General features: G+C 41.5%; 1 protein-coding gene across 2 annotated transcripts; it reads left to right on the forward strand.

The window, feature by feature from the left end:
* Positions 1-7,122: 7,122 nt before the first annotated feature.
* Positions 7,123-15,473, forward strand: LOC117368962 (E3 ubiquitin/ISG15 ligase TRIM25-like). Of its 2 annotated transcripts, none has more exons than XM_033962781.1 (3): positions 7,123-7,334; positions 10,952-12,924; positions 15,207-15,473. In XM_033962781.1, the coding sequence occupies exon 2, from the start codon at positions 11,001-11,003 to the stop codon at positions 12,132-12,134; it is 1,134 nt and encodes a 377-aa protein (XP_033818672.1). In that variant the 5' UTR covers positions 7,123-7,334; positions 10,952-11,000; the 3' UTR covers positions 12,135-12,924; positions 15,207-15,473. The 2 variants fall into 2 exon arrangements, with proteins under 2 accessions (XP_033818672.1, XP_033818673.1); XM_033962782.1 differs by having other exon boundaries at positions 10,952-12,441.
* Positions 15,474-17,977: the final 2,504 nt, after the last annotated feature.

Consider the following 17,977-nt stretch of genomic DNA (forward strand, 5'->3'; position numbering starts at 1 on the left):
TGTTACCCTCCATGAGAGATCCCCAACCAGTTCTCAGGACACACCCAATCATTTTTTCAAGATATCCACAATTAATTTGCGTGAGACAACTTTGCATACATCTTAAAGCAGGGCTGCTGAATTCCAGTCATCGAGGTCCATAGGCATGCCAGGTTTTCAGATTATTCTCAAAGATTATGCATGAGAAGGGTTATCATATATGTAGTAGTAAAAAAGGATCAAAAACAAATGTCACACTCTCCTCTATACTATCTTATACTGCTTGCTTCAATTCTTTCATAAATCTCTCATCCATTCAATAAAGCACCATTTAAATATAGTACCTCAGTGGCTATACTTGAACATCATATTTCATGTAAAGTTCAAGTTGTACCGTAGCCATCCTCCTCATCAGTGACTTACTTATCATTATCTTAATTTTTTTAATATTTTAAATATTTTTGTGGTATAAAAACCATAAATAAATGTATCTTAAAGTTGATACACTGAATGGGTTTCCGACATGAATTCAGCATTTCGCAGAGAAGCTGTTTCAAGAAGCATCCCCTAAAACAGGGGTGCTCACACTTTTTGGACTTGCGAGCTACTTTTAAAATGACCAAGTCAAAATGATCTACTAACAATAAAATTTAAAAAAAAACACAAAGCACACTGAAAGACAGAGAAAATGTTAAATATCATTCATATTCCGGAGTTTTTTCAAAGAGGTCAAGGCAGATGACTCTATGCCAGGGGTCTTAAAGTCCCTCCTTGAGGGCCGCAATCCAGTCGGGTTTTCAGGATTTCCCCAATGAATATGCATTGAAAGCAGTGCATGCACATAGACCTCATGCATATTCATTGGGGAAATCCTGAAAACCCGACTGGATTGCGGCCCTCAAGGAGGGACTTTGAGACCCCTGCTATGCAATATCACGTCTGTAACAACCATACAAAAATAGACAAATATACCCCCTCCCTTTTTACTAAACTGTGATAGCAGTTTTTAGTACAGGGAGCTGCGCTGAATACCCTGCACTGCCCTCGACGCTCATAGGCTCCCTGCGCTACAAACCGCTATTGCGGTTTAGTAAAAGGGAGTCATAGTGAAAAATATAGACAGCGGATATAAATTCTTAAAACGGACACATTTTGATCACTAAATTGAAAATAATATCATTTTTCCTACCTTTATTGTCTGGTGATTTCATGAGTCTCTGGTTGCATTTTCTTCTTCTGATTGTGCATCCAATATTTCTTTCCTTCTTTCAGCTCCTGTATGCTTCCTCTCCTCCAAACCTCATTCTCTCCCCAACTTTTTCTTTCTCCCTGACCCCTTCTTTCTTTCTTTCTCCCTGCCTCCCTTTCTTTCTTTCTCTCTCTCTCTCCATGCCCCCTTTCTTTCTGTTTCCCTTCTTTCTGACTCCCTGCCTGTCCCCTTTCTTTCTTTCTCCCTGCCCTCCCCCAAACCACTAGGTTTGGCGCCATCGGGGAACAGGCCCCCAAGCCACTAGGTTTGTCACCGCCATTGGGGAACAGGACCCCAAGCCACTGCTGCCCCAAGCTCTCCCTGCAGAAGCGTCACGCTGACCAGCATTCCGCTCTCTAATGTCAATTCTGACATCGGAAAGGAAGTTCCGGGCCAGCTAGGCAGTGATTAGCTGGCCCAGAACTTCCTCTCCAACATCAGAATTGATGTCGGGGAGAGGAATGCTGGTTGGTTCGACGCTTCTGCAGGGAGAGCTTGAGGGCGGTGGTGGGGGATGTTGGGGAGAGGAAGGCTGATCGGCCCGGTAGATCGGGACGGCAACACGAGTCTATCACGGAGCCCGGGATGGGCTTCGCAATTGACTCACGTTGCCGTCCCGATCTACTGGTCGATCGAGATTGACGTATTGGGCACCCCTGCCCTAAAGCATTAAACAATCTTTCAGTGCAACCTGAAGCTTATGCAGTAAATTTAACCATAAATATATAGAAATAAACTCAAACTGCTCTCTCATCATTTTAGACTGTATATCCCTATGAACTGTCTTTCTTTGGTTAGTTAGAAATATTATGAATTGTAAACTATATTTTAGTTTGTATGCCTGGGAAACAACACTGTTCATTTTAAATCTTAGTTTGGATTGCCAACTGTCTGTAGATTTGCCAGTAGGTTTGGCCTGGTATGTAGAGACATGTGACTGCTTTTCAAAAGGAATGTAATAAAGATAAGAAAACTTCAAATTCATTCAAAAGGTAGGATAAATTGTTAAAGAAACCTGTAAGCAGATGATAATCCTAATTGGTTTCTCATGAGATAGTGGCTCCAGATGACACCACACACTCTACCCTGTTTGTCACATGGCCTCTCCTACGTTCTCTCTAAAGACGATCTAAAGGCGAAAAAACAATGTAACAAGGCGGTGGCTGCTGCCAGAAGGATGCTGGGCTGTATAAAGAGAGGCGTAGCCAGTAGAAGGAAGAAGGTATTGATGCCCCTGTACAGGTCGTTGGTGAAGCCCCATTTGGAGTATTGTGTTCAGTTTTGGAGTCCGTATCTGGTGAAGGACGTAGGAAGACTTGAAGCGGTCCAGAGGAAGGCGACGAAAATGATAGGAGGCTTGCTCCAGAAGACGTATGAGGAAAGACTGGAAGCCCTGAATATATATATCCTAGAGGAAAGGAGGGACAGGGGAGATAAGATTCAGACGTTCAAATACTTGAATGGTATTAACGTAGAGCAAAATCTTTTCCAGAGAAAGGAAAATGTTAAAACCAGAGGACATAATTTGAGGTTGAGGGGTAGTAGATTCAAGAGCAATGTTAGGAAATTCCACTTTACAGAGAGGGTGGTGGATGCATGGAATGCGCTTCCGAGAGAGGTGGTGGAGAGGAAAACGGTTACTGAGTTCAAAGAAGCGTGGGATGAACACAGAGGATCTAGAATCAGGAAATAATATTAAATATTGAACTAAGGCCAGTACTGAGCAGACTTGCACAATCTGTATCTGTCTGTATATGGTCGTTTGGGGGAGGATGGGCCGGAGAGGGCTTTAATAGCTGGGAGGGTGTAGATGGGTTGGAGTAGGTTTTGACATAGATTTTGGAAGTTGGAACCCAAGCATAGTACCGGGTAGAGCTTTGGATTCTTGCCCAGAAATAGCTAAGAAGAAAAAAATGTAAAAAATTAAATTGAATCAGGTTGGGCAGACTGGATGGACCACTTGTGCCTTTATCTGACATTATCTACTATGTTACTCTCTTTTCTATTATCCATTCCTCTCACACTTATGAAGATGGCTGGAAAAAAGGCATAATTTTTTTAACAGAAAAGTCCTCATCTTTTGAAGACTGCTAAACCTCACCTCTGCCTCTACATTCCAGTGAAATAGTGCCTGCCCCATGCATTGGTGTAGCTGGGACTGACTGGGACTCAGGCAGAAAAATGAAGATGGACTTCTCCTTATAATACCATTGCTTCTAAAGTGGTTGTGACTGGGGTGGGGAAGGGAAGAAGGATTAATATTTCCTAAAGTTGACATATTACTATTAATACATTCAGAAAAATGTACTTATTTTTCTCCCTTTGTTGTCTAAGCATTGCTTTGTTTCTAGTGTCTCTCTTCTGCTTTTCTGTTTCTATTTCTTAATTCTCTCCAGGGTCTCCTGTCCTTTTGATATTTCTTCTCTATGTCTACTATCCATCTTTCTTCTGGACTCTATGTATCCAGTCCACTGTTCCCTTGCAGGGGTGTCAAACTCAATTACATAAGGGGTCGAAATCTAAAATATAGGCTAAGTTGCAGGCCAAATTTTTTATTAACATACTTAGAGGTCCTTTTATTAAGGTACGCTAACCAATTTAGCGCACACTAAATGCGCATCTTAATAAAAGGACCCCTTAGTCTTAGTAGAAGTATAGGGTTACAAGTCTCCAGTCCCAAACAAAATAAATAAAAAAGACTTTTCCTTTCTCTTTTAGGTTCTACTTCACGCTTGTTGTCTAACACTAGCTCTGGCAGGATACACATTTCAAATCTGACATATTGTACTCATAAAACAGAAAATAAAATTATTTTTTCTACCTTTTGTTGTCTGGTCATTTTTTCTACCTTTTGGTGTCTGGTCATTATTCAAATCATGTTGGTCCCAGGCTCTGGTTGTCTTCTGATAACTCGCTTGCCAGGGTCTCCTGCCCATTTGTCGTTTTCTTCTTTCTCCGTGCTAACCATCCATCTTCCATCTCTGTCCTCCCCTTCCGTTTCCCTTCCCTCCCCCGGAGGTATGGCATGTTTCTTTTTTTTTTTGTCTCCATCCCTGCAGCTGCAGCAATGGAACCCACCATCCCCAGATCTACCATCTCTCCTTTTCTCAATTACCTTTTCATCCAGCATTTCTCCCTCCTTCCCCACCACCCCAGGATCCACCATCTCCCTTTCTCTTCCCAACTACCTTCCTATCCAGTATCTCTATCCCCCCTCCACATCATCCCTTGTGTCCAACTTCCGTCCCTTTCTGTTCCTTCCCTCCCTCCATCTCATTGTCCACCATCTCTTTCCCACTCCTCTGATTTTAGACCTATTATTTCTTTCCCTTCCCCCACCCTCAGTCTGGCAAATGCACGTCTCTTTGGACCCCTCCTTCTCTCCCTATGTGTACTTCTACATCAGGGCCCGCCCCCCGCCCCGAAGGCCTGCATGTTTTCCCCCTTCTTCTTCCCAGTCTCACCTTCAAGATTTGGCCGGCCGTTCCTTCCCTCCCTCCATCCCAGCTTCCCGGTCTCATCTTCAAAGCAGCCTGCAGAGGATCGCCGGTCGGCTGTAGTGAACCTAGCAGGCTGCCTCTGCCTCCACAGCACGTTCCCTCTGCCGCGGTCCCAACCCTCCTCTGACATATGGGATTGTGGCAGAGGGAACTTGCTGCAGAGGTTAACAGCAGCCTACTAGGTTTGCTACAGCTGACTGGCGATCATCTGCAGGCTGCTTTGAAGATGAGACCGGGAAGCTGGGATGGAGGGAGGGAAGGAACGATGGGCCAAATCTCAGGCCAAATATAATTACTCTATGGGCCAAATTTGGCCCATGGGCCTGAGTTTGACACCCTTGCTTTAGAGCTAGAATCTTTTTTGAGTCATTGTCCCTTTCCATGTCCAGCTTATCTCCTCTCTCTCTTCCCTTCCTCCTGTGCCCACTCCTTGTAGTCTGGCATCTCTCTCTTCCTCCCTCTCTTGGTTCAGCATCTTTCCCCTGATCCAGTCTCTCTTGTTCTCTCTCTCTCTTTCCTCAGCTCCTCACCCAGGTCCAGCATCTGTCTCTTCTCTTAAGAACATAAGCCATACTGGGAGAGATCGAAGGTCCATCAAGCCCAGTATCCTTTTTCCAGCAGTGGGCAACCCAGGTCACAAGCACCTAGCTAGATCCCAAGTAATAAAACAGATTTCCCCAAGCCATCTCAATAATGGCCTATGGACTCACCATTTAGGAATTTATCCAAATCTTTTTAAACTCTGCTAAGATGATTTCACCACATTTTCTGGCAATGAATTCCAGAGTTTAATTACATGTTGTGTGAAGAAATATTTTCTCTGGTTTGTTTTAAATTTACTGCTTAGTAGCTTCACATGCTTTGCAGTCCTAGTATTTTCAGAAAGAGTAAACAAGCGATTCACATCTACCCTCCCTTTTGGTCCTCAGATTTCCACCCCCCCTCCCCTGTAACTTTGAGTGTCCACTGGTCTTTGTAATTTTTGACGGAGTAAAAAATTGATTCACTTGTATCCGTTCTACACCACTCAGGATTTTGTAGACTTGAAATTTTTGCCAGCACGAACAGCTTCTCCGGCCTGCAGCTCGCACCAGCATTGGCTTTCCCTCTGACATCACTTTCTGGCCCCACGACCCAGAAGTGATTTCAGAGGGGAACAATGTCACAGAAGCAGCAGGCCAGAAAAGCTGCTTGCATTGGTGAAGATTTAAAGAGGTATAGAGGCGGGGGAGGGTGCAAATGTGGCATGGGGGAAGGGGACGGAGAGGTGTTGTGCCCCCACAAGACAGTACCTGGGATGGTCCATACACCCCCCCCCCCCTGCTTTCCCCTTACTACACCACTGTCTGCTCCTTCTCTTACCTCTCCCTTTTGGTCCAGGACTCTCTGGCTCCATTCTCTCTGCTCCCACCCCCAAGTCCAGTCCCGTTCCCTGCCACAGTCTGGTATGTCTCCCCCTCCTATCTCTACCTCCACCTCCCATGTCCAACTTTTCTCCAACAACCCCTCTCCTCCCCTGTGGGTCTGGTATCTTTCTACTCTCCCCCACTCCTGCAAATGCTGAAAACTGCTCTCTGTCCAATGGAGCCTTTCTGCACATCCCAATTCCCAGCTCTATAATGCAATTTCATGTGGGTGGGATGCAGAGGAAAGACAGAAAGCAGTTTTCAGCACTGCTTCTACCCTGACCCTCTGCAGTGTTTTCAGAAGAGAGTGTGTCCTAGTAATTTTTCAGGATTCGTTCAATGGTAGCTATGTCCCTGGCCCCATATTTGACATAATGCAAGTATTTCAGCACTGACTGAAATCATACTCCAATTCTCATACCCTCTTCTCATATTACTTTCACCATATGTGAAGAACTAAGATTTGGAGAAATTGCCTCCTAGACAAAAAAAAAAAAAAAAAAAAGGAAAAGTCGAAGAAGGGGGGTGGAGCTGCTAAGTTACCCATTCCACAAAGACTTTTTTGTTTGTTTGTTTTTTGGCCAATCCTGGGTTTAATCTTGCGTCCTCCAAAGCAGTGTAGTATTTGTAGTCCATGATTCTACTCATTTAAATCAGAGCTGCAGATTCCATAATGCAACATGAAAGAGAGTGGTAAAAAACCAAGACCGACTAAAAAGTCTCTCTCCTGAAATAGGTAAAATTGGCAGCTCTGTATCTTTACGGTAGGGTGTTTTGCTTGGAGGCTATTCTCGATGTCAGGGAAATCATAGGCAGTTCTGCTGAACAAATTATTCTGTTTACTAACGTTTAACTAGTTCTCTACAACCACACCTTCGAAGCCTGCCTCGCGCTTTAAAGTGGATTGTGCTCCAATGGGAGACGGAGAAGTATTTGAAAGAAACTATAAAAGAGACGTTCGATACCGCCGTGTAAAGTGATTGGCTCACCTACTTAAAGCGAGGTTTACGCTAATGAGCGCTCGCGAAAAGTATTTAAATGAACCTATGTAAATAAACTTCCGGAGCGTTTGTGTAATTGGTTTGCTGAGAAAGGTATCCGTTGGAGCAATGTGCGCTCGCGGGAAGGGATAGCTCTTGCTCATTGTACAGTAGAGGCCGAGTTACTTTTAATTAGAGAATATCTTCGGGACAACTGACGGTAAGTTACGAGATGTTGATCGGGATACATTTTAATACTTTCTATTTTTAATCATAAGTTTTTATTAACAAATATCGGATACATTTATATATGATTGAAACAAGCCGTTTTAAGTGCTGACCAGAAATGTGACTTTTAATGTCGTAAGTGCGTCTCAATTATTTGACTAATTGAATTAAGTAGTAGCCTTTCAATACAATAACAAGGCATTATTATAGCAAATATTTTAAGACAATTGTGACTATTCCTGCGAAAATTAGGTTTTAGTGAATACTGTTAATAACACAACAGTCCAAACTTCATCCTTTTTATTTGAAAAAAGTTTCAGAAATTTAAGTATGTAATCTTCTTAGGCCTTTTATGGGCCCATGATAAGAAAAATAGGCTATTCTATTTTGGATTTGCTACCTTAATCACCTTTTCCCAAACACTTTTGTAAGCTTATTACAATATAGGTATTAAGGAGAAGATATTGGTGTACATACTGATACATGTTTTTAGCTGGTATATGATGTTGGGTGTTAATCATCATGTTTTTAGATCAGCTACATGTGCATTGTTTGTTTTGGGATTATGATGTTCTTAGTGAAATCCATAGGAAAACTAGAATCAAATTCGTATGGGCAACAAGTTGACTTAGGGCTCCTTTTACTAAGGTGCGCTAGCGTTTTTAGCGCATGCACAAGATTAGTGTACACTAGCTGAAAAATTACCGCCTGCTTAAAAGGAGGCATTATCAGCTAGCGCGTGTGGGGTATTTTAGCACGCCTTTGTAAAAGGAGCCCTTAGTCTTTCTGAATTTATCTAATGGGATTTCTTAAAAACTATGAAGCTACTGTCACACTATGTAGCTACTAATAAAATTTTTTTTTTTTTTTGGGGGGGGGGGCAAAAGCTCTACCCTGGCTACTCCCCAGATCTTACCCCCTGGTAGCACTACAGTAAATCCCTGCGAATTTGTGGTTCACAAATCGCAGACTCGGTAATTTGTGGTATTTTCCAATCGCCTTTTCCTAGTGCTAAAGTCACTGTTACACCAATCAGGATCTGCTTTGATATGCCAGATAGCATGTCAAAGCATCTTCTGATTGGTGTAACCATGACTTTAGTATTGGGAACAGGCGGTCGGAAAATGTGCCCAGCTTCCTAAGTACAATTTAAGCACCTGCTGGCGCCCCAGCTGCTTTCTCCTGCCTTCGATCAGCTGAAAACCATATTCACGGTTTTTCAAAACTTGTGGGTGTTCCTGGAACGGAACCCCTGTGAATTTCAGGGGAGTACTGTAATTGTAAATGCCAATTCTCCCATTCATTTTTCATATACAGTATGCACAATATAATCTTATTAATAATACATAATGGTAACCACAAAATTAAACTACTTTCAAAAAGTTCACTCTTTTCCCCTCCCCACCACTTCTCTCTCTCTCTCACTCTCTCTGCATTTCTGCTTCTATCAGCCCTCTCCAGCTCTAAGCCACATCTTCTTCCTCCATTCCCTCCCGCATCCATTTCCATCTGTCCCACTGTTTCCTCTCCACCACCACATCCAACATTTCTCCCTCTTATCTCTTTCTACCTCGCTGCTCTCACATCACCATGTCCAATAATTTTCCTCTTTCTTCCTTTCCCCCATGTACACTATCTCTTTCCCTCACTCACATCCATTCTTAACAAGTCTCCCTTTCTATTCCCTCCCCACCTCGGCATCTATTTTCCCCATCCTTCCATCATATGTCCCAAGTTCATGCCCCCTCCCTTCTGTGTCCCAAGTTAGTGCTCCCTCCCTCCTTTCCAGCCTTTGTCCCGAGTTTGTGCTCCCGCTCCGCTTCTGTGTCTTAACATGTCCCCTTTTACATTCTGTATCCCAAATTCATGCTCCCTTCCTTCCTTGTCTCAATGCGCCCTCCCACCTGTGTCCCAACATGTCTCTCTCCCTCCCTCCTGTGACCCAATGTGCTTCTCTTCCTCCCTTCTGTGTCCCAAGTTCATGTCCCATTCCAAAAGTGTGTACCTGTGTTCTGTCTGGCTCTAAAACATCCAAGTAGATCTCCTCCTCCTTTTTTCCAGCTGTACTTCTTTCTTCACAAAGCCGCAGTAGCAGCAGAGTATGGCCAGAGGTCCTGGTGTGCTGGGTGTGCAGCCACACAGCTTAGAGGGAACATTGCTTTATACCTTTTCACTTTTTATCTAGACAACTTTCTATCTCTACTATTTTTATAGCATTACCAGACATATGCAGTGCTGTACAAAAGACAGTCCCTGTTTGAAAAAGCTTACAATATAAACAGACAAGACAGAAACAGGATCTCCTTCTCTCATCCCCTCGCTTTCACATTTCTCATCTCCCTATTTTCTTTTATCTGCTTCCCATTACCACATTTCTACCCTTGTATACTCATTCTGCTCACTCATCTCCCTGACAACTCTCTCATATGGATCCACCACTTCTAGTATCTCCCTTCCTTGTTGCTTACTCCACCCTTGTAGCACAGCATTTCCTTCTTCTTTCTCTCTACCCTTGTAGCCCAGTATTTCCTTCCTTTCTTTCTCTCTACCTACAACAAGTCCAACATCTCTCATTTCTGCCCTTCTGCTCTCTCCTCCCGAGTATGACATCTCTCACCTCTTCAGGCCCCCATTCCATATCCCCTCTGCCTTTCCCTAGCCATGTCTTCTCTTTCTTCTCTGCTTTCCCTGAGTTGTCCATATCTCCCTCCCCTACTGTCCCTTCCCCATCTTGCTCACTCTCTCCATTTTGCCCCCTCCACATCCATTTCTCCCTTCCCCCCCTCTGCCTTCCCTCATGTCCATCTCTCCCTTTCTTACCCCCTCTGTCCTTCTCCAAATCCATCTTTTTGTCCCTCTTCTGTCCCCCTCTGCTACCTCTCCCTGTCCTACCCCCCTCTGCCGTCCCAAATCCATCTCTCCGTTCCTCACACATCTGATGACATTCCCTCCCTTCCTTACTTCATTCCTCACATCTCTCCCTCCTCTCCTCATCTGAGTCCTTAATCGCTCCCTTCCCCCAGTCCCAAATGCTCCCTCTACTGGTTTTCTACACCTAGCTACGGGCCAGTTGCCTGCTGGTTGGCACTCTGGCGCACCCCCTCCAGTATCTACTTCTCTTCCCACCGGCCACGTGTGTACCTTCAACTTCTTAGAAAAGCACTGCGCCACCCTACCGCTGGCCCTGGCTCCACTGCGGCCCACCCTCTCTGACAAATTCCTGTTTCCGCTACAAAATAAACCTGCCAGGACATTTGATTAAGATACCCAATTAAGCAGGAAAATAGAATTGAAAAATCGATTCAAAAGGCTGAATCGAGCAGCACTAATGTATACTATTGATGAGACAGGGAAAAAAACCTTCAATTGTCAGGCTATTCCTGTTCTGGGTTCATGTAATTTTCTGATATTTCTCAAGTCACTTCTAAATTGGTCATGAGACAGTATTTTGCTTTCTATCACCTTGATTCCCAATAAATACTACTTATGACTTGCATTATTAAATATCTTCATAGAATTATCAGCTAAATGTCAAGAGCTTTTATAGTTAACAGTACTGACATTTAATGAGAGGATCTAAGTACCTTTTACTCTGATTTTGTTTTACAGGAGCTTCTGCACTTCAGTTTCATTTTCTGCAACAGGCCTTTGCAGGATAATGGCAGCAGCTGCACTAGAGGAGGAACTGAACTGCTCCATTTGTTTAAGTACTTACCAGGATCCTGTGCTGCTGAGCTGTGGACACAACTTCTGTCAAGGTTGCATTGAAAAAGCATGGGATAATCAGAATTCAAAAACGTATACCTGTCCTGAATGCCGAATGAAATTTAACAAGAGACCAAGGTTAAAGAAAAATCGGAAGCTATGTAATATAGTGTCCCGGTATCTCTCAACTCAGGTAAAGAAGACAGACTCTGCTGTTTTGTGCTCCTACTGTCTTGATTCGCATTCGATGGCCACTAAAACGTGTGTGCAATGTGAGACATCCTTCTGTGAAAATCACCTTCAGAAACACAATGAGGCAGTGGATCATGACTTAACCGAGCCTACTGCATCCCTGGAGAGCAGGAAGTGCTTAGCTCACCAAGAGATCCTGAAGTATTACTGTGCCAAAGATGACTGCTGCATCTGTGTGTCCTGCTATGTGGCTGGAAATCACAAGAATCACCAAGTTGACCTATTACCTGCAGCCTGTGAAAAGAAGAAAACAAATTTGCAAGATGCTCTGAGGAAACTGAATTTCCAGACTAAAGAAAATGAGCAGCAACTTAGAAATGTGGAAAAAGATAAAGAAGCTGTTACTATGAGAGCTGCAGAGATTATAGCCAATATTAAAGGGCTGTTTTTGGATATTAAAAAGCAGCTAGAAACTAAAGAAAATCAAATCTTAGATAAGATTGGAGAGGAGAGAGCCCATGTTATCGACAATCTCTTGGAAGAAAGCAAAGAACTGGATGTGGAAAAGGCCACTGTTGCTGAGAAACTATTGAAAATTAAGGAACTTTGTGCTCTTACAGACCCCCTTACTTTCCTGAAAACATGGGAACGCTCAGAAGTAAAGGACTATAAGGACTTTGAGGAAAGCCACTTCAGTGAGGAGAGTGACATGGATGATTTGGAATATGATGAATCTGATGAGGGCTCTGAAGAGGGCTCTGAAGATTTTGAGGAGGCTGTTAGTGAGGATGTAATAACTACCCTCGATGAAGAATTGATAGCTGATATAATACAGACTGGTCTGGATGAGTTTGTTGATATGCTGCCTGTGCTAAGAGAGCAGAGGGGGATTTAAAGTTGGGCCATGTTTTTGAGTGTTAGTTTCTATTTGTTTGCGCTTATGGTTTTCCAGTTGATAGACTGTTGCTCCTAATTTATTTTAAAAGTTTTGCTTCTCAACTTTTTACAGTAACAACAAACATGCTAGTTCTATGAACTGAATGCTTTAGAGCAGAATGCTAATGAAGACAGGCTACTAAGTGGAATTGATCTTTGAGAGACCACATGTGGAGAATTGTCTCTTCTGGCAATCACATATACCTCCTGAAGGGTCGTCATTTTTCTCCAAGCTGAAGTTTTTCTGACATGACAAAGGAAACAAGGTCATTCAAGTTCTTGCTGTCATTTGTGACTATCTGAACTGATAGGAACTACCAGCTCAAATAAGAACCATATAGTTTTTTGCAGGAGTCTGTCTTGTGGCCTGTATAATTTTACAAAATAGGATTCATTTGAATGTGCATCAAAAGCACATAGTCATCTTGTTTATCCAGTTAAAATATTTGTCCAACTGATTTCTCCCAAAACAAATATTTATTTTCTAAAAATAAAACTCTAAAAAAATAAATAAATTAAAAAAAAAAATCCTAACTTGCTGTAAACTAAATGCTTCTATATCCAGCTAATAAAGCCATTTTCTGTGTAGAGAGCCAGTTATAACCTCCAGCAGCTCAATGTCCCAAAAGAAAGGATTTTAGCTGCCAACCTGTGCTAGCAGTAACAGGAGCTTTTGGTTGTTAGTTCATCCATCTCATTTAACTGCTGACTTCTCAATGCTATTCTGCTTGTACAGAACAGGTTTATCGGTAAGCTTTCTGATAAGATCCTAAATGACCCAAAACCACTTTAAAAGGGGTCTGCTGTTTTTGCTAAGAATATTGTACATTCTCTAACTTATCACTTGGTGTCTGTTTTGGAAACAAGTGTTTGTTTTAAAAATCAAGCTGTGGCGTGAGGGGGTTGTGGTTAATGTGCTTGTAACAGATTTCTACAAGTCTGCAACTAAGAACCTTATTTCTGACTAGTCTTTAAGCCTGTTGCATTAACGGGTGGTAGAATAGGTTTCTGTCTTTCTTTCTTTCTGTCTCTATCTCCTTGGCCGCTGTCTGTCTGGTTTGTTTGTTTTTTTTATGTCTGTCTCCTTGACCGCTGTTTGGTTTTTTTTTTTTTTTTTGGGGGGGGTTCTTTTAATCTGTCTCCCTAGCCCCCTGTCCATCTGTGTGTCTTTCACTGCCACCTACCTGTCTTTCAGTGTGTGAGACACACAGTGATACCTCGGTTTACGAGTGCACCGGTTTGCGAGTGTTTTACAAAATGAGCAAAACACTTGCAAAATTGGCACCTCACAAACCGAGCTTGCTTCGATGTATGAGCGCCTCCCCCCACAATCCTGCACCCCCCTCCCCTCTGCGATCAGACATCCTCCCCATACCCATCACCCACCTGAACACATCACTTACCCCCCCCCATCTGGCACCCGGCACCAATGCACAGGACATGCCAGTGCCGGAAGAGCTGTCTTCTGTTCGCTGGGCCTTGAGCATCTGCACATGCTCAAGGCCTTAGTTCCTGCTCTCTCCGAGATTCTCGAGATCTCTGAGAATCTCAGAGAGAGCAGGAACTAAGGCCTTGAGCATGCGCAGATGCTCAAGGCCCAGCAAACAGGAGGACAGATCTTCCGGCACCAGCATGTCCTGTGCGTTGGTGCCGGGTGCCAGATGGGGGGGTAAGTGATGGGTACGGGGAGGATGTCGGATCGCGGCAGGGGGCGATGGGAGCGGGGGGAGAGGGGGCCTTCGTGAGTGGGAGGGAAGCAATACTAGTTCTCGGGGGGGGGGGGGTAGAGCAGTGCCACTGGCCTCATGGGGGGAGGGAACGAATCAAGCGAGTTTCCCTTACTTTCTATGGGGAAAGTTGCTTTGATATAAGAGTAATTTGGTTTACGAGCATGCTTCTGGAACAAATTATGCTCGTAAACCAAGGTATCACTGTATTTCTGTCAGTCTGTCAATGTCCTATGTTTTTTGGGTTTTTTTCTTTCAATCTCTCCCTGGTCCCCTGTCCTGTGTGTGTGAAGATGTCAGCAGGATGTTGGGGGAATATGCCCCTTCTCCCCCCTACTTTTTTTTTTTTTAAATCACGCATTGTCTTGGAAAGCGCAACTGGCAGAATAACTTGTATAAAACCGTCACTCATTGGAAATAGAACGTGCGCACACACTAAATTTTCTCTGCTTTACAATTTCTCTGCCGGCTACGGAACACGCAGGTAGGAGTGCACATGCGTGCTTAGGGTTTTATTATTAGTGATGTCACATTACATATGTAGGTGCAGTAATAATAAAAACTAGGTTCCTAATATTGCAGTACCATCTTTAAAAATAGGTAACATAAGGCTGCCCTGTGTAGTATTATGCCTGAAAGCCTGGGTCAGCCAAGGTGACTGCATAGCATCCTCTACTTGCAACAGCCAATAGCAGAAATTCAAATTGAGGCTGCTGAACAAAATACTGAAAAGGACCACAGAGCAGGAAGAATCCACCTCAAGATAGAAGTGGCTATAAATAGGCCCCATGTGCTGTAGAGTTTTGAGTGACAGATGTTGACAGTGGTACAGCAACATTTAATGGAGCCCTTGGGTCTATGAATGGTTGCAATAGTGGCAGGTCAGATGACTCGTGATGTTAATAAAATGTGGAAACATTAGTTAGGACAACTTTACTGGTGATGGGATCCAATCCATAAATATTCTTTAAAAATGTGATTGTAGTCATTCTTGGTCTGTAGCAGATATGTATTACTGAATGCCTAACTGATTGATCCCACTGACAATGACAACATGCCTTAGCTCAGTACTTCTCAACTCTTCTGTTGTTGAGCACCATTCCAAATATGATATCTACAACAAATGTATGAAGTACAATAACTTGTAAATATTTTGTGCATATTTTATAGTAGGCAGCATGGCAACCAGACTATCTGGGTGGAGAAACAGTGCTGTCTTTGCATGTATGTTGGCTTTTGTTAGTAACTACTCTTGCTTCTTGTATGACTGTTAAATTATTTTGAATTATTGCTTTTTATTTTAGGAACTTACAGAAAAACTTTGGGTGTGCTGAGTCTATTAGAAGTCTAGAACATCACCCCTGAAAGGAAACAAATATAACGGTATAGAACCAGAACCTGGATGTCTAGTTATCTTTATCTAGGCACCACAGCTATTCTAGCAAACAGGGATGTCTAACCTATGAGAAGCATACTGGTTTGTTTGTAAGAACTTGTAGTGAGCAATTTGGGGGGGGATATTTAAAAAATGTATATTTATTACACTATAAAATAAAGTACTTCTATCTGTTTGTGCCTTTAACTTTATTTGGCTTTATTTGTCTTGCTGTAAAGGAATGACACAAAAAGAGCTTTGATTATGGATGTGGAGGAAGGGGGTTGGGGAATGGAGTTGTGGGGGAAGTAGGTAGATGCCTGCCATCATGTAGTGGCTGTTGGAAATATGGCTGGAGGATAAATGGAAGGAGGCTGTTTAACTCTTATCTCATGTTGCCTATCTAGAACACCAGACTTGGATGGGGTATTTCTCCGGAGATTTCTCCAAGATTGGACTGTCTTCCTCCTACTGTAGCTCTGGTATCTGGGTCTTCCTTACCAATTGAGTTTTCTGCCAAGATAATGGGAGTTATTTTTGATTCCTCTCTTTCTTTTTTTTTTTTAAATTTTTATTTATAAATTTTCCATTCTTACAATATTTGAATCATAAAATTATTATTAATTATTACAATTCTAGATTATTATCATTAATAACTCATAGTATTTAAAATATAATATGATAAAGATTATACAATAACATAAAAATATAATTCCCTCTCCCTTTTTATATAGTATGTTTCCAATTTCTTAATCAAATCCCACCCCATTCATATATAATTTTTATCATTGTGCTAAGAAACTAATCAGTAGAATATTTTGTCAATGGTTGCCAAATTTTCTTGAAATTAAGAAGATTCCCTTGTTGTAACGCTAATATTTTTTCCATTTTATAAATATGACAGACAGAATTCCACCAGAACGTATAATTTAATTTGGTATAATCTTTCCAATTTTGAGTAATTTGTTGCATGGCGACTCCTGTTAGTATTAGTAATAGCTTGTTATTATTTGCTGAAATCGGACTCTTAGTTCTCATTGCAGTGCCAAATAATATGGTGTCATATGAGAGTCCTACATAATTCTCTAGTAACATATTAATTTGGGGCCAAATTGAATTCCAAAATGTGTTTACACAGGGACAGAAAAAGATTAAATGATCTAACGTCCCTATTTCCAATTTACAATGCCAGCATCTATTAGATCTAGTACTATCTATTTTTTGCAGGCGCGTTGGGGTCCAGAACACTCTATGTAATAAGAACAACCATGTTTGATTCATAGATGCTGACCTTGTAGATCTTAATCTCCAGGACCAAAATCGTGGCCATTGAGATTCAGAAATTGTCTGACCAATCTCAATACTCCAAATATCCCTAAGACCTGTTTTCTTTTTTTTATTTAAAAATCCGTATATTAATTTGTACCATTTTGCGGCTTGGTGACCCAAAAAATCCGCCTGGAAACATAGATCCTGTAGACTATATTGATTATTTAAATTTTTCCATTCAGGGAACCCTACCTGAATGGCCTGCTTCAATTGCATCCATTTAAAATATTGTGTTTTATTTAATCCAAATTTATTTTGCAATTGTGAAAAACTAAGCAGTGATCCTTCTGATATGACATCATTCAATGTTCGTATTCCTGCATTTATCCATTGTTTCCAGACGATTTTAAATCCGCCAATTCTGATCCTGGAGTTTATCCATATTGATTGATTTAGAGATTTAGCAATAGGTTTTGGTGACAGATTACTGATGTATCTCAATGTTTTCCAAGTGTCAAATAAAATTCTGTGGTCTTTGTATCTTTTAGGCATTGTTATAGTTATTAACTGTTCTGGATATAAAGGGAACAGGAGCCGCCATTCTAAATATAGCCAATCTGGTACATTTTCTAAAAGATTTGGGAGGATCCAATACATACCCTGTCTTAAAATATAGGCTTGATGATACCTATAAAAATTTGGAAAATTTACCCCTCCTTCCATAATTGGTCTTTGTAATGATACTAAAGCGATTCTTGGTCTTTTCCCACACCAAACAAATTTTGTAAGAACATTGTTAAGTTTTTTATAAAATGACCCCTGAAAAAATATTGGAATCATACTCATTTGGTAACAAACCACAGGCAATATCATCATTTTAATTGTTTGAATTCTTCCCCACCAAGAAAGATGTAATGGATTCCATTGCTCACACATTTCTGTTATTTTTTTCAATAAAAGTTTTTCATTTTCTTTGACTGTATCTTCAATTGTATTTTTAATCATAATTCCTAAGTATTTTATTCCATCCTCTTTCCAAATAAATGAATATGGGTCAAATAATCCTTTGGTACAATGAACATTTATTGGGAGAATTTCAGATTTGTTCCAATTAATTTTATATCCAGAAAAAGTACCATATTTTTCTATTAAATTAAGTATACATGGAATAGTAGTTTCCGGTTCTCTTAAATATAATAATATATCATCTGCATATGCAGATAATTTAAATTCAAAACTGGTAAATGATATTCCCTTTATCTCCTTAGTTTTATTTATTGCAATTAATAAAGGTTCTAAGACAATATCAAAAAGTAAAGGAGACAGAGGGCATCCTTGTCTAACTCCCCTATGCAAGTTAAATCTATTTGATAAATTATTGTTAATATATAATCTTGCTCCAGGAGAGCTATACAATGTCTGAATCATTTT

This window comes from Geotrypetes seraphini, chromosome 11 (genome assembly GCF_902459505.1).
Source record: "Geotrypetes seraphini chromosome 11, aGeoSer1.1, whole genome shotgun sequence".
Lineage (NCBI taxonomy): Eukaryota > Metazoa > Chordata > Amphibia > Gymnophiona > Dermophiidae > Geotrypetes > Geotrypetes seraphini.